The 21,725-nt window shown below is 45.1% G+C and overlaps 1 protein-coding gene across 1 annotated transcript; it reads left to right on the top strand.

Moving 5' to 3' along the window:
* The first annotated feature begins 2,950 nt into the window (after positions 1–2,950).
* CNR2 (cannabinoid receptor 2) lies at positions 2,951–20,763 on the top strand. Its single transcript, XM_074934726.1, has 2 exons — positions 2,951–2,999; positions 19,603–20,763. The coding sequence occupies exon 2, from the start codon at positions 19,669–19,671 to the stop codon at positions 20,761–20,763; it is 1,095 nt and encodes a 364-aa protein (XP_074790827.1). The 5' UTR covers positions 2,951–2,999; positions 19,603–19,668.
* The last annotated feature ends 962 nt before the right edge of the window (positions 20,764–21,725 follow it).

Below are 21,725 nucleotides of genomic sequence, written 5' to 3'. Positions count from 1 at the left end.
GCGAAATCCGCCAGGAAACGCGGGACCCATGGAGGCAAGGACAGAGCTTTGTCACAAAGCATTCACTTGTCCTGTTTGCAACCCAAACATTAAAACTAGAAACCTTTCACTAGAAAGGGGTACTGAGCACAAACAAAAATGAAACTGACTAATCTATTTGAAATGTAAAAAAGGAAAACCAAGAGCATAAATGGTAAAAAGTGCACTGTTTTGCACCATATTTAACTTTTAATCACCTATAGTTTTATTAGTTACAAATCATATGTAATAACTAAAAACATGACTAATTTGACTGTGACCCTTTAAGATGTTTTTTGCTTAAAACCCGTAATACCTGTGATGTGAAAAGGAAATTTGGCGTACAGGCAGGACAAAATTTAGGGAAAGAGCTAGGGATTTGTTGCTGAAAACTTTTTACAAGAGCCAGGATAAGATATTTAACTCTGAAAAGGGACTGTTGTACACACCCAGCATATTTATTTTCTATATACACCTGGCACAAATAAGCAAAGGTGCCATTGTTATGAGTTTCAGGATAAAGAATGGATTTTCAACAGGAGTTCACCTTCTCACAGAAGATGCACACTAGAGTAAGCAGGCTGTGTGGTTTGTGAAAGGGAACTGGCCCCGCCATTAGGAGACCTGAGTACTATTCCTGGCTCTCCTACAGTGTGGCCTTGGGTGAGTCACTTCATCTCTCTGTCCCTGTTTCCTGTCCACCTTTTGCCTGGCTTGTCTATTTCAATTTTGAGCTCTTTGTTTCTTAATATGTGTTTGTACCTGGCCTAGCACAATGCGGCCCTGCTCTCGACTGGGGCCGCTAGGTTGTACTATAGTACAAACAAATAATAATAGACCTTCATTGGCCATTGAAAGCTTTTCACATCCATCATGTTAATTCCTCATATACTTCCTTGAGAACAAATATAGTTTGAAAAAAACCTTGCCCCAGCAGGGTCTAAGGATTAAAGGTTTTTATTTCATATATTTTTCTAACATGAGAAAGAAAGAGGAAACAGATCAAAGAGGAGTCACTATATTCCCACATTTTATCTTCTCCTCAGTCTCTCTGTTTTTTCTTACCCTGGTTTAAAGCTTGCCTGTTTTGTGCTCCTTCTTTTACAGTATTGCTGAACAGAATCCAAAATAGAGGCTGAAGTATTTACAGAATAAGCCCTTCCCACAGAGGCAGAGCAGAGCTAGAGGCCCTATATATACACAGCTCTGGTATATCTACTTTACATTAGCATCTACTTCAGGAGGAGAGATAGCAACTGGTGGAAAGGTCCAGAGTGTTTGTACAGAGCTAGTTAACTTTATATACACCCTTTGTTTTGTTTTAATTCTTCACTTGTATTTGTACTGAGTAATCATGTTTTATAATAGAACTGCAAAATACTGTGCATTGCATAAAAAAATGTGGAATAGAAAATAGTAAATGAAATCTTGCACTTTGGTTAAACTGTACAGGGTGGGAGTATTTGATAAAGAAAAAAAGCGAAAGGTTGCTTTTATATTATGAATTTTAACTCCATAATTCTTTCAGAATGATGTCTATATGGCTTCACAAATTCTTCCTACAATGGTGTATTAAAGCCTGAATTAGTACCCTTATTTGGGACTGTTTCTAGAGTTAAGAGCTGTTCAACATAAGAGTGGTAAAATAGGGTCCTTAGCCATTTAAACATTTAGTTTTTGGTAATAAAAATGGTTGTGTGGATGATGTGTTTATAATATCTTACTTCTACACATACCTTTCATCCCAGAGTGCTTAGGAATCATTATATCCACCACTGAAACGCAGCCACCTCTGGGGTGAAACTTAGCAGCTGTTTAGCCTCATACAGCAATTATTATATCATTTTATTTATGTTACAATAGAGGCCAAAATGCGTATGTCTCCTCAATACATAATCTCCATCAAGTGTGCCTCCATGCCGTGCTGGGGCATTGAGGTCAGTGCTTACTCAGCAGGAATAGTGCCATCAGCTGAATTACACAAGACTCCCTGCAGTACAGTTTCCTCTAGCAACACTCTGGGGTCTTGAGGTTAGTGCTAATTTGGAGGGTGGAGTGCCCTCTGCCGGATCACACAGGCTTCTGGCTACATCACCCAAAGGGTTCACTAGAAGTCCTTAATTCAATCACAGAGACAGCTCCATGCTGTTCACTTGAGACAGTCTGATATCAGAGGTTCATGCCTTACTCGCATTTTTTTTACAAGCTTGGATGAGTTGCATAATTTAAACTCCTCCAGTCAGGTTCAGTGTATTCCGATCTTCTTTCAGTGCCATGATTGCCCTTATGTATAAATGAACTATTTTGTTCATTTCACTTCTGCTGGGCTACAAGTGGACAAAAAAAGCAGAACCTGCTCTTTTATGGGAACATCAACATTAATAATTAATTTCAACTGTTTGACTCGGGAGTGAGGATTTTCCAACACAAGCCTGTTGACAGACATGCTGGCTGATGCTGATGCCAAGGGGAAGTTCATACAGCCTCAGGTTTTAAATCCAGAACAGAAGGGAGTAAAAAGAATAAGATGATACAATCATAGTCCTCCCCCCAACCCTAAAAATCAGGCAAATGAAGCCTGAATGTTTCTTTCCTATGAGACTCTTTACACTTGGAGAAGACTGAGAAGAAAACCCTTGGTAAGCAAATTGACTCCCTGCATCTGAGACAGGTTTTAAACATCCATCACTACAGTTCTTCTAATGACCAGAAAGGCAGAGCACAAAACCCAGAGAGGAAGTGGGGAGGGAAGGAAAAACTTATTACATATTTTCCACCAAGAGAACATAAAGAAGAGTGAGAGATTGGGGAAGGGACTAACACAAACTTCTACCCAGGGGAAGAATAAGCAGAACCAGAGCGGAAGTCAGAATAGAGGAGAAAGCAGCAGTCACCAGTGCACAGCTGTACAAGATACACTGACAGTTGGAAGGATGGGAAGTCCCAAAAGCATCTCCCGCCTGACACCCAAGCAAAACCATGTGAGTAGATTTCATTCACTATCCCCAAGGTATATCTTTCATGCAAAGTTCTTTTTTTTCCCTTTTTCCCACAATAAAGCATGCCACGCCTTAAAATTCAGCGGTGTTGATACACACACAAGGTCTGGAAGAATTTTGCTGAGGGTTCGAAGAGGTGCATTATCATTTTGGGAGGGGGCAGAATTCACCTTTGATTGTTTGATGGGCTCCTTGTCCTGTATTATTTCAGACACACTGCAATGCAAAGTAACGCTTGGCGTGGGAGAACTGATGTTTGTAGGGAATGCTTTCTCCATGAGAGCATTAAAGGTAGATCTTCAAACTGCAGAATCTACACTGGCTTGTTTTCCTCTTGTTTTATGAATAATTACTTTAGAAACCTCAGAGTTGTTGCCAAATATTATCTATCCAGTTAGAAGCACTGAGTATGGTATCTGTTTGTATAGCTCTCTCTGAAGTTAAAAAGTCCTACACAAAGGCTAAGACTTATTATACTTCAGTACTTGTAGATTGTTGTGTAATAACAGAAGCATTACTTTGCGACGCTTTATCACTGTATTTCATCTGCAAATGCTGTTCGTATACCGGCACATATTTTGCATGAGAGAATTGTTTTTTAAAATACCATTCAATACTGAATTTCTGCCATTTTCTTAACGTCAAGGACTTCAGAAACAACAGGCCTGTCTTTGAGAGGATCATTTAGACAAGCCCGGATGATTAGCTAATATCCAGAAAAATGCCAAAACATTTCCTAGATGGAAACTATAAATCATATTAAAATTAAAATATATACAAAGCCAAAGGTGTTTTAATATTTAAAACAGCCAGAGGGAGACGAGTTAGTGCGTTGGTGGTGGTGATGATTATGTATCACACAAACTCTTTTAATTGTTTTTATTAACTGTTGAGCATTAAAAAGTGTGTTACTTTATTAAAAATCTCAAAGCTCTGAAAAGGGCTTATGATAACCTATCTGAATGAAGAATATTACGTCTTCATGGTGCTTTCTGAACATTGATCACAGCAGCATTAATGTAATGTTACCTTAATTAACTGTGATATTGATTAATTTGTATGAATTGCATAGTGTCTCAATAAGCAGAGAAACTATTACAAGTGAGAAGAGAAACCTATGCTACTCTGAGCAATGCAGCATAAGTTTGATAGCTGAAATGAATCACAGGGGCCATATTCTCCTTTAGATTAAACCTCCACTGAAGTCAATGAAATTACCCACTGGTGTAAGTGGGATCAGAATCAAACTTAAAAATATGACGGTCTTGTTGCCATATGCTAGCAGTCTTCACAGTCTGTAATACTGAGCCATAAACCCATGAAACTGTCAGATACTTTTCCCGTTACTGGTAACCAAGCTGTATGTACAATTGGGTGGAAATTCTTTTCCTCACTCTGGCTTCGGAACTGCCATAGAATAGTGTCTGTTGCTTTCTCCTGTCTAGTTTTCAATGTCTCAAGAGATGGGGGCTTCCAGCATTTCCATTTGGCAAGATAATCCACAGTGGTTTGAGCATTGGCCTACTAAACCCAGGGTTGTGAGTTCAATCCTTGAGGGGGCCATTTAGGGATCTGGGGCAAAAATTGGGGATTGGTCCTGCTTTGAGTAGGGGGTTGGAGTAGATGACCTCCTGAAGTCCCTTCCAACCCCAATATTCTATGATTATGCCTGCAGAGCCTTGTTTTACACATGCCCGTGGGGGTTTTTGTTTGTTTTTCGCTGGCTCAGCAGAGGCGCGGCAGCACCTTTCTGCTCTCCTTTGAAAATGGGGCGAGATTCCAAGGGGACTACCTGAGAAGTAAGATATTATTCAATGTGAGTAAAAGCAGCAAAATTGGGCCCTACATTTTTACTGTGATAGGGTGGGACCTTATGAAAATCCCAGCTATAAATACTAGCGCTGAGTAACAGAGATGTCTTATGCGCAAATAAATTTGTTAGTCTCTAAGGTGCCACAAGTCCTCCTTTCCTTTTTGTGAGTAACAGAGAGAGACTTGTCACTTAGGGCATGTCTACACTGCAATTGGAGATGTGATTGCAGCACCTGTGCCTGAGTACCAGTGGCAGCGAAGTAGCAGCAGCATGGGCTATAAAAGACGGGACGCTGGGTACTTATTCAGGTAGCTAGCCCTTGCTGAAGTCCATGTTGCTGCAACTTCACTGCTGTTGGTACTTGCACTATCTAGATTAAAACTGGTTTGGGTATGTCTACATGTGCTGCAATCACATCTCCCACTGCAGTGCAGACAACCCTCAGTCAGCGTGTGCCTATGAACTGGTTGTTTTTCATACTTATTCATAGATATTTAGGTCAGAAGGGACCATTATGATCATCTAGTCTGACCTCCTGCACAACGCAGGCCACAGAATTTCACCCACCACTCCTGCAAAAAACCTCTCACCTGTGTCTGAGCTATTGAAGTCCTCAAATCGTGGTTTAAAGACTTCAAGGAGCAGAGAATCCTCCAGCAAGTGACCCATGCCCCATGCTACAGAGGAAGGCGAAAAACCTCCAGGGCCTCTTCCAATCTGCCCTGGAGGAAAATTCCTTCCCGACCCCAAATATGGCAATCAGCTGAACCCTGAGCATGTGGGCAAGATTCACTAGCCAGATACTACAGAAAATTCTTTCCTGGGTAACTCAGATCCCACCCCATCTGATATCCCATCACAGGCCATTGGGGCTATTTACTATGAATATTTAATTACCAAAACCATGTTATCCCATCATACCATCTCCTCCATAAACTTATCAAGTTTAATCTTAAAGCCAGATAGATCTTTTTTTACTGTAGGATAGGGGACCATTTGGGGCATTCTACTTGTGTTATTGCCCCTGATGTTTCTACTCCTGTGCCCTGGAAGCTGATGCTTCCTCATTCTCTGCTCTTGGTGCCACTAGCCACTGTCAGGCGGCAAGAAGAAGGACACACTCTAGGTATGTGTATGTCCAAACAACGTCAAACAGCCCAGTTGCCAAGAAAGATGGACCGGGGCGCAGGAGGGGAATCTGGTCCTAGGATATTCTCTCTGATTTTGGAGTCTTGTAGTAAATACACAAAATTAAACTGATCTAGGCTTGGAGCAAGATGCAGCCCTTTCTATCACAGACTTGAGAGAGGGGATGAGGATCGGGGGGAATTCAGTGAAAACGGAGAAGTGAGATCTTCCTTATGCTATGCAACAGAGGTGGGATAAGAGCTGCATGTCTGATGTTGGGGGGTGGGAGCTAGAGGGAGATTTTGTCTCACACCTCGGGGAAATTATTCAAAGAACTGTTCATTCTTAAGCTCGCTCCCTATCATGCTAAGGGCAGTGAGGTGATGGTGGTGATAATAAGTTTTTTAGTGCTATCACAATGCTTAGAGGCCCATCCCATAGTGGTAGGCACTGTCCAAACATGGGTATATTTTCTGATTGCACAAGTTAAAGCTATATTCCCATGTAAAAAAAATTTTGTTAATTTAGGGACAGATTTTCAAGCACTCAGAACCCAATGTGCTGAACTCTTCTGTATATCTAGGCACTTATTTGACTAAATGGGACCTGAGCTTTTCTGTAAATCCGGCACTCAGGGTCTGACGTCAATGGGAAAACTCCAAATGACTTCAGCGGAGGGGAACGGTGGCTTTAGGCAGCTTAATCCACAAGCTTCAACTGTAAAAAGCAAGGGGATAGCCAACGAGGTAATTCAACACCCTACTGTACGCTGCCTCCATCAGCTCCTCTTCCGTATATCAACTACCTCCTTCCCAGCACCCATAGCACAGAGATCATGTCTCAACAATATTGATGGGAAGATCAGTGTGTGCTGGACTGCATTAGACAGATTCCCCGCCTCCCCACCCCCCGCTAAAAACATGCTGCAGTTTGACACTTTACCAAAATAAATATTTTATAATAGCACTTTGCCCTTCTAGTGCTGTAACACTGACTAACTCAGGGCATGTTAGTGCCACCGCCTCTCTGTGATTTCGGGGGCAATATCTCCGTTCTACCGAAAAGGAAAATGAGTCACAGGCAAGCGTACAGCAAATGACTTGCCCAGACTCATAGAGCGAGTAATATAACCCATAGCTTTTGACGCATTGCACCGTTTCGTCAACCGCACAACCGTCTTTCATCTTGTTAATTAAAATCTGATTTTCCAGAAAGCTCCCATTGTTCTGTAGGCTCCTCACAAAATAAGTAGTGAAACGGTCATCCTATTAGAAGTCATTTTTTAGTTGATTTAGAAACATTTGGGGACTGGTGCCTGTATTGTGAGTCCATCACAAAGGTCCTGCGGCCTTAATTTTGCTTTTCTGATACGCAGTACGACTTCCATTCTCTGGCTGATGTGGGAGGAGCACTGAAAATGTTCAGATCACTGATGTTTCAGATACGGAAGGGAATTTTCAGTCGAATGCGTAGATGTCAAAGGTGGTAACCGTGATTTGGGTAATGTTGGGTTTTGGCCGCAGAGGTTTGGATAATCAAGGCTGTGCTGTATTTGTGGGAAGAAGCTGTTCCTTTTCTAGAAACCCAAATGGAACAAGAGGAGTTAGGAGGTTGCTGGTAATCTTCCTGCCTCCACCGAGCTCTCAGACGTGCCCCAATTTATCTAGCGGCATGACTTCTCTCTCTCTAGAGAGGAGCAGGTTGTCAGGTTCAATATCAGCATGCAGTAGTTAATGTTGCTCTGCGGCACGTGGCATGTTTCCAAGAACAGCTGCAGTAAACAAGAAGGGGGCAATCAGAGCATAAAATCCTTGGCACAATGGGATGCTTGCTGCATAACTGAGATCCAGTTTTTCTACCAAAAGTCCAGGAGTTCTTGGGACCAGAGTGACTAGGCCTGGCAGTGAAATTCAGCCTAGGGTTTGGCTTGCGCCCAGGACATTTCTAAGGTGTTCAAATCAAGGCATTCGATTTGAGCCCATCTCTAGACATAAGTGTGTTCTCACCTAGTGTATATGTGTCACTTCATTCAAGTGAGCGGCTTCTGGGAAACCTCAAGGTGGAATGTTAAAGATACCACCAATTCTGTATGCTGGAGGGTGTTTCCCAAATATAAATATTGGACCTAACCTTGTTGCCGCTGACGTCAAGTGGCAAAACTCTCACTGACTTTAGTGGGGGCAGGAGTGAGCCCGTTAAACAGATTTTACTGGTCACCAGAGCATATATTGAGAGTTGGTCTGGTGACTAATCTCCGGAGATGTAGGCAGCCACCTCTCAAATTGCCTTATGCCCTATATCCCTGCCATAAGCAGCGTCATTAAGAGCAGCAGAATCACAGTTCTTACTCCAATACAAGGCTCTGGGATCCAACCATACTTTAGCTTGTGTGGATTCGAGGTGCTGGAGGAATCAGTGTTGCCAAACAATATTAAGGCATTGATTGTTATAGCTGCATTGGAGGCTGAGAGAGTCCCCCTAAGAGGATGGGAGTGAGACTCCTCCTACAGAGATGATTAAGCAATTGCTTAAGGGAGCCAGCCACAGAGATATTAATGGGGGGGAAATTATTTATAAAACAGAAACTTCTAGGGGGGAAAAAATCACCCACATTCGCTGACTGGCTCCTTCCTTGTGTATGGATTGCCTTTTCCTTTTATCATAGGCCTCCAACTGCTTTCCATGTCAGATTGAAATTTCTCACCCTTACCTGTAACACCCAGCACAGCTTTTCCTACCTAGGTTCTAGTCCCAGCTCTGCCATTTCCCCATCTAACATGTGGATTTTTCCACCTGGGTAAAGTGCTTTGAGATCCACGGGTGAAAAACTGTATTTTGGTAATAATAAATAATATTTAACATAATTACATCTCCTCTGTAATTGACCACTTCCCCCAGGATCTGCCAAGTCATTTCTCTTTGCCTGTTCCAGGGGTGGCCAAACTTACCGACCCTGCAAGCCATAGACAACAATCTTCAGAAGTTTGAGAGCCAGGACGCACCTGCCGGGGCTTCAGCTGCGTGAGAGGTGCCTGCTGGGGCTCGGGGCTTCTGACCTGCTCCTGCTGACATCCTGAGACCCGGCAGGCGCACCCCCTGGGGCTGAAGCCCCAAGAATCCCTCCCTGCTGGGGAGAAGTCAGAGGTGACGTGTGGTGTCATCTGTCCTGCCAATTTTTGCCAGGGTTTGAAGGCCCCGTTTGGTCACATGGTGCCACTGGGCCCCTCTCCCCGCATGGCTGCTGCTGGAGCCGGCCAGCTGGGAGCTGCGGCCCTGGGGAGGTGCAGAAGCAAACAGCTGGGAGCTGCAGGGAGAGATGCTGCTTTTGCTGCTGCCTCTCCTTGTGGAGCAAAAGCAGCGCCCCTTCCCTGCAGCTCCCAGGTGTTTGCCACTGCTTCTCCAGGCGGGGCTAACACCGGGGAGCTGCATGGAGGTGCCGCTGAGGATAAGAGCGGGGGTGTGACTCAAGCTGTTGGGGGGAGCAAACCTTTAAATTGTGCCCCCCCAGCTCCCAGCAGGCACCTGTCGTCTCTGGCAGAAGCCCCTTGCCCCATCACCCCGCCGCAGGGCGGAAGCCTTGAGCTCCCCCCTACTCCCAGTCTGGTAGGCGGAGAATGGCGGGAGAGTGGGGGGCTCTGTGAGCCGCACTGTAACTGTAAAATAGCCACATGATGTGGCTCACGAGCCGCAGTTTGGCCACTCCTGGGCTATTCCCTATTCTCCTGCTTCCCACAGTGTCCCTGTGCCTTTTCACACACCGCTGAACCCTTGCTGTGTCTGTGCACCTTCCAGGAGACCTGCCCACTACCTGTGGCACTGTTTCAGCAGCGACTGTGCTCACAGAAACCTGGGATGCAAAGAAGACCACTGAGCGATTATCTTGCTCTTTTTGAAAGGGTCTCAGTCCCGCTTTTTCAACTGGCAAAAAGAAAAGGAGTACTTGTGGCACCTTAGAGACTAACCAATTTATTTGAGCATAAGCTTTCGTGAGCTACAGCTCACTTCATCGGATGCATCCGATGAAGTGAGCTGTAGCTCACGAAAGCTTATGCTCAAATAAATTGGTTAGTCTCTAAGGTGCCACAAGTACTCCTTTTCTTTTTGCAAATACAGACTAACACGGCTGTTACTCTGAAACCAGTTTTTCAACTGGCAAAGTCTGATTTCCTTCAAAGCCACCTGTCCCTGAAGATTCCTTTTGCAGCCAATAAGAGGGGACAGGTTCGGCCTGTGGAATGAACGTTATGTACCCCTTTCCGGTGATTGTGCAAAATGTTCTGCATGGGCTGATTTGTGATAAGGGTTAGCTGCTGTATTCAGAACGTTGGAAGATAACACTTCGGCCCCTGTTCCTTCCGCAACTGACCCACTTACTTAACTTGATGCATGGGAACATTCCTGTTGACGTGCTGAAAGCAGAACATGTGCATAGTGCACAAGACTTTGCGGGGTCAGGGCTTTCACGTGCATCGGTCTGTCTGTCGTCACAGTGCTCAGCGGCACTGATGCTTTCCCCAGGATTTTACTGGGCCCATGTGATACAACAGTTTCCTTTACCTGTATTTCAGGAACAAGTTCCTTTCTAGTTCTGCGTGGGAGCTGGGGAAATCTCATGCAGCTCAAAGCTCCAAGGGTGATATGTTAAGGCTAACTTGGCACCCACGCCTGCTGCCTTGGACCTCATTGTGAGTTTTGCCGTTGATCTCAATAAGAGTAGGATCAAGCCCCAGTCTTTGTAGAGTAAATATCTCTGGACATGCGCTGAGGCAGGGAAGTAATGGCCCTCAGCTGTAGGAACCTCAGCTAGGCAGGATCAGCACTTATCTGTTTTACCTCAGGCCAGTCACTCTTTATTAAAGCTACTGTTCTCCTTTCGCTCCAGCTCACCTCCTCTATTTCTTACCAGCTTCTTGGGATTATTTTATAGCAGGGATAGTCCTGAAACATGGAGTTCAGATCTGGGCCCAACTTCCTGAGACTATGGAGGGTGTTCGGATTTGGGGGCTTTGTTCTGGGTCCATCTCCGTGTTGTAACGTTAGCTAATCCCAAAACATCACAGACTTTATTCTTCTTGTCCTGCTTCTGTGAATATTTGGAGCCAAGTCCTGAGTTCCTGACTCAGGTTCCATGTGCAGGATGAAATCCACCTCCCTGTAGAGATGGCCTTAGAAACCACCTGAGTCCCATATAAGCCCTACTGGACTGTTGCATAGGCCTTGTGCTGGTTTTCACCCTTAGTCCTTTCTCAGGCAAAACTCCCATTGTTCTCATGGAGACCCCAGAATGGCAAGGACCCTCTAACCCTCTAACCATGCCTGGGCCCCACCCGGCCTGACCGGCCCTCCACCATGCAGGGATGTGCAAGGAGGTCCCACAAAGCTGGGCTCTGTCCCAGGCAGCAGGAACATGCTGGTTCTGCTGTGTCAGGAGCCCTCTATTGGGCCCATGGTATTTACGGGCTTCAGATACTCACAGACATTGATTATGCCTCTTGAACAAATCTCTCTGTCCACTGTATTATCTTCTTGTGCGTCTGACCGTCCGGTTGTCCCTCCCTCCACACTCTGTGTTTAGCCAACATATTCCTATTTGGCTGTTTTACTCTTTCTTTATACTTTGGTCTATCCAGCCCCCGAATCACCTGGGTTACTCTTCTCAGCCACAGCCCTTCTGCACCTCTGCACTTGACAGCTCTATGCCGTGGGCCTTATTCAATATCCCTTGAAGTCAAAAGATTGTTCTTTTAATAGACATTGGATCAGGCCCAATATAAAACTGAGCTGGATGGACAATGACACCTACTAGCACGGTGTGTGTCCTGCATCCAAAGCAATTGCAGTGTTTAGTGTGACAGGGGAGGCAGGGGTGAAAGTAACAAGGGGAGTCATCTGGGGATGGAAACTACAAATCACCCGTCAGTGCTGAAGTCTTTGTGTGGAAAGGTCTTCGAGACCTTTTCCATCGCTTTCCCTCCTGTCCCCCATTTGCTACCTATGGCTGCTGTAGTCATCTAACTGAAAAGGTCACTGAGGGAGACCGCATGGCCATCAGGCACAAATACCTGAAACCTCCAGCAGTTCATCAATCCACAGCAAATACTGCTCAGTTCCTCTCACTCTGTGCAGCTTTCTCCCACCCCCCTCACTTTCCCCCACCAGCCCTGTTTGTTTCTGTGGTATTTTGCTAGTTGTTGCAATAACTGCTTGTCTCTTCTGTGGCTTACTCTCTTTGGACATTTCCTCTTTTCAAAGAATATTGCTGGTGTTTAGGGCCTGGGGATTTTTAACCTCGCGTGAGAAAGATGCAGCCAGTGCTTTCAACTTGAAAACATTTTCCACTAACAGCTGAAGCTCCAATGTTCAGGGCTGGGATTCAGGATGGCCAATGCGCTGGGGTTCAGGGCTGCAGCCATCGATGGGGTGCTATAGTGATGGTGATTATTGCCATCTGGAGGCCTGTCCACCAGGATCTAGAGCGAAACCCACCAACTCGCTGTACTTAGACTGACAGACACACGGCTCTGATGTTCTGTGCCTATGCATAACAGATAACGGCTTTTGGTCACTACCAACCTGGATTGGATGTGGTGACCTTGAGGTGAAAGGCTCCATCTCCCTCTGACAAACCTCAGAAACCTCCATCTCCTAAACCCCTTCCAGCTGCTGTTGGATAATCCCTCAAGCAAGCTGGAGAATGCTCTTTCCATGGGCAATTAACAGTTTTTCTTCCTCTCAGAGGATTTGGTCACAGCCAGCCAGGACAGTGGCTTTGTAGACTAGATTATCACAATGGTCAATTCTGACCTTAAAGTCTCTGAGTATTTCTCTTGATTGTCTTCCTGGAGATGTGATCACTCAGCAGAGATGGGGATAACAGATCACCAAGTGATAGAAGCGGCTGTTTGAAAGTGTGAAGGGATTTTACTCTCTCTCTTTCTCTCTCTCGGAAACAAGCCACCTGGGAGAAGAAAGGAAAGTCCCTAAGGCCTAGAGTCTCAAATGAAGAAGTGGATTTGCTCAGGATTTCCTGTTTTTGAGACCGTGCATCTTGTGCTAGAAACATTAGCCACACCTTGGGCTGGTTAATAAAGTGCAGACATGATCCAGCATTTTGGTGTGGCCCATTATAAAAAATCATAGAAGTGCAGCACTGGAAAACATCTGATTCCAATCTCCCCCAAAGTTCAAGGCTGCCCAGATCTAGGTTTTGGGGGCCAGATCCTGTAAATGGGCATCATCCCATTAATCTCGATGGAGCTACCCTGATTAACCACAGCTGGGGATTGGGCCCATCTCTAGTTCCCATGTCCCTTTTGCAGCTGCAGATATGAGAAGCCTCCTGTGGGGTTTTGGTGCTTCGCTCCTCCCCTGCATTGTAGCCTCTTTGTCCCTAATAGATGCATGCACAGCAGATTTACCTGTCTACAACATTTATCCAGAGACATTTTCAAATGGTCCTGTCTCTATTACGGCCCTTTAAAATGCCCCCTGCAGCTGCAGGCAGAAATTTAAATTTCTCTCTCAGCTACCCACAGCCAGCTCCAGGGGTTCTGAGGTCTCCCCAGGAAACAGATTTTACAGCCTGCTCGAGAGTGACATCAAACTGCTTTCTGCCCACAGGTTCCTAATGTGTCAGCTACATCATGCATGAGCGGCTCACTGCGAGGGTGGTGCCAGATGAAATGGCTTCCTGTCTCTTACAACATTAAATTCATGCATTACCATTGACCTATATTGCCTTTGTCCCCTTTGCATCTCGGTTCTCCTTTTCCCCTTCTCCCTGTAATAGTTTGATCCCGTATGTTGGCCTGGTTATTGGGATGTTTTCTGAAGGACTGTCATGGTTTAACTGGCTAGATGTATGTCTGTAAAGACAGGTAGGAGGACAGCCACCTCTCAACAAACACTTAACAGCTGTTAAGGGACAATGCCTGAACTATTATCTTTGATTCTGCCTTTGTCTCCAGTCAGCCTCTTGGAAAAGGCCCAGGAATGCAGGAGAACAAAGAACCATAGAGAGGGTTTAGAGAGGGACACTCTCTGAGAGGGAGGAAGGGTCACTGGGAGAAACCAGAGGGAAGAGACTCATAAAAGAGCCTGCTGGGGATGTCTGCAGAAGCTAGGCCTTCCTAGGTCATCATCAGGGAATAGCAGGACTCTAGACATGCATGTAGCCTGTCTGTTGTTTTAAAATGCTATTTATTTTCTATTCCTTTATTCCAGCTGCTAAAGAAATCATACTGTGATTTTAAGACGGTTGTGTGGTCCCTGTACACCACGGGTCACAGGCTCCTGAAGGGAAGAACTGCAGGATCTGTACTCAGATCTGCAGAGTAAGCACAGTTGATCCACAGAGTGCTGCGTCTCAGGGCCGGGTTTTAGAGTGGGAGAATCATGGAGTTCCACCCCGAGCAGCAGTGGCATAAAGCACCTGCAATCCAGGCAATAGCACTTCCCGAGACAGCAAGAACTCAGTTGCTTGTCCCTAGAAATAGACAGAGAGAAAGCCAAAATGACACGCGCGCCCCGCCTGGTGCAATGGCAATTGGGATGCATACCCACTCTGCCCGGCGTGATGATGTGACAGCGCTGGTATGGGCACAGGAATTGAGCTTTCTGCGGGGCCACCACAGGACAAACACCACCCCTGGCCCCGAGATAGGTATAGGCACCAGGTTGAATAGCTCAGGAGATGCACTCAGAGAGACCAAAGGGGGAGCAAGGTGCAGTGAGTCCTGTAACTGTGACATCCCCTAGCTCCCTACCTTCCTCCCAACTCTCTTTCCTTCCTCTTTCACCCTCAGCTTCCCACCTTCATTCACACTGCCCCGAGAACTGGAACCATCTCCCTCGCTCTGTCTATCAAGCATCCTCAGCTGCTTCCTTCAAATCTATCCATAAACCCCTTTTCCCACCTTCTCCTCCTCATGCTGGAGGAAACAGGACAATTAAACCCCAATTAGGAGGAGCTGGTGAGAAATCCAGCTGTTTGCTTCATAAGCGGGAAAGAACTCCTCAAAGGATCTCCATGGGTTCTGGGAATGGGAGGGACTGGGGAGCTGCCGGCTCCAGATATGACTGAACTCATATGCTTTGTTTCTAGGAAATACCTCCACCCAGCAAAGGAGGAGTGTTGGCAGTTTCCTTGTAACTTTGTCTGCCGCACACAAGAGACTTTCATCCTGGGAGTGCTGTCTGTCTCTCAACTCACACACATACACACACACACTTGGCGAACTCCCTTCCCCAGACTCCTGAACTGGTTTTCAAAGAGTAAATTCAGTGCTGCTGTAAAAAGCTGGATTGACAACCCTGCAGACCGAAGTCCTGGATTCGCAAAGCAAGGTCCAGCATGGACTGTGGCATAGTGAGCTTTCCCCATACCTGTAAGATCTGGGACAGAATCAGAATATCTGCTGCTAGAGATGATGAGGGCGTTCCAGCCCCTTAGCTTCCTGCGGGTGTTTGCTGATCTCAGACACACCGGCTCTGTAACTGGAAAGCTCAGTGCATCAGTACTCCATTAAATCTCTCAATAAACACTGTCCTAAACCCTATCCTGCTCAGAAGTGGTGCTGTTGAGACTCATTGGGCCCCAGCCCTGTGCTGTAACCGATCCCCATGGGTTCAGGAATCTAGAGATTCACCATCTGCCTGTGCTGATCACATTTCGGGATCGGGGCCATTGTGGGTACTGCATCTGGCTGTGGAAAGTTATGGTTCTTTCTCTGTTTTGTGACCAATATACTTGGCTGGTTTAGATGTTAAAATGTGTTTAAGGGCTTTGATTTGTGTGGCATTCTAATGGCCAAGGATGAAATCAACTGAACAGAAAATCTGAAGTGTCTATAATTCATCTTCAGCACGAGGGACTGAAGGGAAAGAAATACAATTTCAGTATGGCTGAGATTTACAAAACCATAATAGATAAAATAAACTGTCTCTCTTTCATAAGCATGCTGAGATCTACTGATGAAAAGTGCTAGATAAGAGCTAGGTATTAATAATCATCATAATGGAAATGTCCTTAATGAAGATTAAATATTTCAATCTGTGCCTTGTTTTCCCAAAATAGCTGGATTGAGTCCCAGGAACTGGAATGGCACTTTCTAATCTTCTGTCAGGAATGCTGAAAATGGGCTACTTTAGGAAAAAACGTAAATCCCAGGTCCTAATCACTTGCTGTTATTAAAGATCTCAGAGAACTTGTGAAAAGATGCTGTGTGCTCTTGGGGTATAACCACATTCCAATTCAGGTAATTGTTCATAGATTCCAAGGCCAGAAGGGACCACTGTGACCACTAGTCTGATCTCCTGGATAACCCAGGCCAGAGAATGTCCCCAAAATGATTACTAGAGCACCTCTTCTAAAACGAAATCCAATCTTAATTTAAAAATTGGCAGTGATGGAAAATCCACCACAACCCTTGGTAAACAGTTCCAATGGTTATTTACCCTCACTGTCAAAAATGTACACCCTATTTTGGTCTGCATGTGTCTAGCTTCAACTTCCAGCCATTTGATCATGTTAGACCTTTCTCTGCTAGATTGAAAATACCATTATTAAATATTTGTTCCCCGCGTAAGTACTTATAGACTGTGATCAAGTAACCCCTTAATCTTCTTTTTGTTAAGCTAAATACATTGAGCTCCTTGAGTCTATCACTATAAGGCAGGTTTTCTAACCCTTTAATCATTCTCCTGGCTCTTCTCTGAACCCTCTCCAATTTATCAACATCCTTCTTGAATTGAGGGCACCAGATCTGGACACAGGATTCCAGCAGCAGTCGCACCAGTGCCAAATACAGAAGTAAAATAACTCTCAGTGACTTTTCAGAGTCACTGCTTCTCAAAATAGAGCCCCATTGTATAAGCAGGGCCTGCATTCTTTGTTCCTAGATGTATACATTTACATTTAACTGTATTAAACCACACATTGCTTGCTTGCACCCAGAGTACCAAGTGATCCAGTTTGTTCTAATTCAGTAACCTGGCCTCTTCATTTATTTACCATTTCCCCACGTTTTGTGTTATCTGCAAATTGATCAGTGATGAGTATATGTTTTCTTCCAGGTTGCTGATAAAAATGAATAGCGTAGAGCCAAGAACAAATCCCGCTGGGACTCCACTGGAAACACACCCAGCTGATGAGTCCCCATTTACAATGATATTTTGAGACCAATAAGTTAGCCACTTTTTAATCCATGTGATGTGTGCCATGTTAATTTTATGACAGGTTTCGGAGTGGTAGCCGTGTTAGTCTGTATCAGCAAAAACAACAAGAAGTCCTTGTGGCATCTTAGAGACTAACAAATTTATTTGGGCATAAGCTTTCGTGGGCTATAACCCACTTCATCAGATGCCTGGAGTGGAAAATACAGTAGGCAGGTATAAATACACAGCACATACATACCTGCCTACTCCATTTTCCACTCCATGCATCTGATGAAGTGGGTTCCAGCCCACGAAAGCTTATGCCCAAATAAATTTGTTAGTCTCTAGGGTGCCCCAAGGACTCCTCATTGTTTTGTTAATTTTATATCATTCTAGTTTTTAATCAAAATGTGACGTGGTACCGAGCCAAATGCCTTACAAAAGTCTAAGTATATTACATCAATGTTATTACCTTTATCAACCAAACTTGTCATCTAATCCAAAAATATCAGGTTAATTGGACTGGATCTGTTTTCCATATTGATCTGCATTAACTAAATTATCCTCCTTTAATTCTTTATTAATTGAGCCCTGTATCAGTGTACAATCTACCCCCCTAAATTCCCCTTGCAGTTTCACTTAGGGCTTGTCTACACTGGCACTTTACAGCACTGCAACTTTCTCTCTCAAGGGTGTGAAAAAACACTCCCGAGTGCTGCAAGTTTCAGCGCTGTAAAGTTTCAGTGTAAACAGCGCTGGTAGCTCCTCCCCTCGTGGAGACGGTTTTTTTAGAGCACTGGGAGAGCTCTCTCCCAGCGCTATGCCACGACTATACAAGCCATGTTAAAGCACAGCCGCAGCCGCTCTTTAAAGTTCCCAGTGAAGACGTGCCCTTAGATAAATTATTCTTCCCTACCTGTCCTAAGCTGCTGTGCAGCGCTGCTAAATAGCTGCAACATTCCACCCCTCCAGTGTCTGCATTCCAGTGGTGGAAGAAGTGGACCTTGTGAGCACCTGACACAGAACTTTCACAGGATTTGTGTCTAGACTGTGGAACTCACGGCCACAAGAGAGAAGAATGACCACAGATCTAACCACTTTCAGAACCAAGGGGCCTCATCCAAAACCCACTGAAGTCAATAGAAAGTCATTACTTCAATGGCTTTGGATCAGGCCTTAAATGCAAAATTCATGGCTTTGACTTACCTGTCCCTCAATAAATTCTTCACCCGCACTCGCTCACACTACACAACTAACACGCAAAATAACCCATTCACCAACTCTGCTATTTTTCCTACAACCTGGGAAGTAAGAAAGAGCATTGATTTCTATTTTTAGATACTCGGGAAATACTCAGATATTAGGGTGATGAAGCAATATAAGTCTCACAATAGTTGATGTTTTTTATAAAGCACAGCTCCTGGAGTCATGTTATTACATGACAATACCAGCTGTTGTATTTTTTTTAAGTAATTTTTCAGCCCTCATGATCGTACAGAAAAGCTTCAAAACGTGACCTGAGTGCAACCCTAAAGGCTCAAAAACCAGAAGGCAAATCCAAGAACTGCAAATTTATTTTTACAAATCTCATGATTTTTGAATGCTTGGAACTGGCAGTACTCTGTATTTCACACCATATAGCCTACAGCAGTGGTTCTTAACCAGGGCTACATGTATCCCTGGGGGTATGCAGACGTCTTCCAGGGGGTATGTCAACTCATCTAGATCAGAGTGTCTCAACCTGGGGGTTGTGACCTCAGGGGGGTTGCGGGATGGATTTAGGGGGGGTTGCAAGTGCAGTGCTGGCGTTGGGGGGTGGCAAGCAGGGCAACTGCCTGGGGCCCCATGCCACAGGGGGCCCTGCAAAGCTAAGTTACATGCTTCAGCCCTGGGCAGCAGGGCTCAGGCTTCAGGGGTACAGTAGTCTGGAAAAGTTGAGAACCACTGGCCTACAGTATAATATGTACAGTGACCTGTCAAATAGGAAGCTTTGTTATTACTGCCCCCTCGTGGTGACTACAATAGAATCCAAGGCATTTCTGCTGAGACTAACAGCAAAGATATCTTAGTGGCAAGAGCAGACTGAAATCACCTACTCTTTTCACAGAGACCATCAGAGGGTAACAGCTCTGGATCTCTAGTGACTTGGGATCAAATCTGGCTCATTCTAATCTCATGGGTCATCCCAGTAAAGTCAGTGGAAGTACTCACCTTAGTAAGAGCAGCAGGATTTGAACTGACAGCTTAGATATGCCATCCCCTATGTCTGCCCCACTGCCACTACCCTTGGCCATCCAGTGTTACACAATTCTTTGGACAGAGAACCTAGAAATATTTCTCACTGGTCTCTTTTCTCCTTTGTATGGTCTCAAATCCTTTGCATTGGGGGTGGGGGGTATTCTCTGACTGTTTCGTGTCCCTTTAGCTGTGTCTGTTGTTGTTTGTGCTGGGTACAAATATAAGTTTTTCTCCTCTACATCTTTTTTTCAGAGCAGCATCTGAAGGCTCACCAAGGAAACCCCAGCTCTTTGGAAAGCTTTTTGAGCCTGGATAATCATGATGGGGAGATGTCAGGTGGATGAAACTGCAAAAGTGTCCAGTTGCAGCATGAATACCATGCCCATGGAATGTTACATGGTCCTTAATAGCTTCGCTCAGAAAACAAGCATAGCTCTACTGTGCTCCATTTGTGGGATTCTGTGCATTTTGGAAAACTCTTTGGTGTTGTATCTGATATTTGCTTCCCCTAAGATCAGGAAAAAGCCTTCCTACCTCTTCATCAGCAGCCTGGCCCTAGCAGATGTCCTGGCCAGCATTGTATTTGTCTGCAGCTTTCTTGATTTCCATGTCTTCAACAGAACTGACTCCTCTAAAGAGATCTTCTTGCTGAAGCTCGGAGGGGTCAACACGTCCTTCACAGCATCCTTGGGCAGCTTGCTGCTGATGGCATTTGACCGCTATGTCTGTATCTATCGGCCATCGGAATACAAGGTCATCGTGACGAGGAAAAGGGCTGTGGTGGCTATGGCTGTGATGTGGATAGCTACCATAATCACTGCCTTCCTGCCTCTAATGGGGTGGAACTGTTGCAGGCTAAACTCAGCCTGCTCTGAGCTGTTTCCCTTTGTTGATAGCAAGTATCTGTCAAGCTGGATCTGCCTGGTAATGATTCTGCTGCTGTGTATAGTGTACACCTACGTCCGGGTGCTGTGGAAGGCTCATAAGCACACAGTGTACATGGAGAAACGCCAAAGCCAGGCTGGGAAGCGGAATGCAAAGATGAGGATGGACGTCACGCTCGCCAAAACATTAGTGATGGTCCTGGCAGTTGTCATGACATGCTGGTCCCCAGTGCTGGCTCTCATGATGTACAGCCTCTTTGTCAGCCTGAATGATCACATCAGAAAGGTGTTCGCCTTCTGCAGCACCCTCTGCCTGGTGAACTCCATGGTGAATCCCATTGTGTACGCCCTCCGAAGCAAGGAGCTGCGCTCCTCTTTGAGGAAAACCAGCTCGCGGTTCAGAAAGAAGATGATCGCCTCAGAGAGCTCCCCGACCCCAGAAGTAGACAGCACTCTGAAATCCTTACCGATAGAAACCATCTGTGGTGACATTGTGTACAACACACACATGAATCTGCTGAAAGCCTGAGCTTTGACACAGGAAACATATGACAGATTTTGGATTGTTTCTTTGAAAAGGAAGAAAATCTAAAGCTGCTTTTCTCTGTAGCTCCTGGGAGGATTTGTGACTGAATGCCTTGCCTGGGAAATGAAGTCATTTGGCTGTAATGGTATTATGAAACATTTGCAGATCGCACCCTCCTTGTGCCTGGGACTTTACTTAGTGAGTAAAAGACATGGGCCCAGATTTGTAGTGGTATTTAGGCACCTAATTGGCTGCCTAAGTACCTTTAAAAATCTGGGCTGATGGTTCCTACCTTCTAAAGATCAGATAAACCCAACCAAAGGAAGACTGGACCAACTCTACCATACGAATACTACAATGATAGCATAGCAGGCATTCATAGATACTACAGTGATGGGTGTGCTACAGACACCATGGATGGATGGATAAACAACAGAAGCAGTCCCCACTATTTTAGGGCAACCCTCCCAGTTTACCAGACTTAGTCCACAACTGTGTCAACCAGTGATCTCCTTGACCCACTTATCTTGTAGTCAATGACCTCTTTCCTCCCTACTCTAAAATTAAGTTCTGGCCCAAGTAAAATGTGCTTTGACCCACGTGGCTGTAGCACAAGGGTGGTCTGTGGCCACTCTGCTGCTGGGACTGCAACATTTTATATGCAGTTGTGGTTCAATATGCTAAGGCATCGAGCACACCGCAGCAGTGGTGAGAGCCCCCCACTCCTGTTAAACTCAGTGGAAGTTGAGCACCTTGTGCAGGATGGAGCCCTCAGTGGGTCTTATGCCTAGATACTCAAAGGTATTCAGACTCCTGACTTCCACTGAAATCAATTGGTGCCTAAGTAGCTTTGAGGAACTGGGCAGTCTGAGAGCCTCAGTGTTTAGGAGTTTGATTGTATTCCAGGAACATTTACAGCCAAGTATGGTTCCAAAGGAAATGTATGAGTGTGGTTTATTTCTCAT

The sequence above is a fragment of the Natator depressus genome, chromosome 19, assembly GCF_965152275.1.
Source record: "Natator depressus isolate rNatDep1 chromosome 19, rNatDep2.hap1, whole genome shotgun sequence".
In the NCBI taxonomy this organism is placed as follows: Eukaryota; Metazoa; Chordata; order Testudines; family Cheloniidae; genus Natator; species Natator depressus.
Note: the sequence above shows the minus strand (reverse complement) of the source record. Positions and strands in the feature narration are given on the sequence as shown.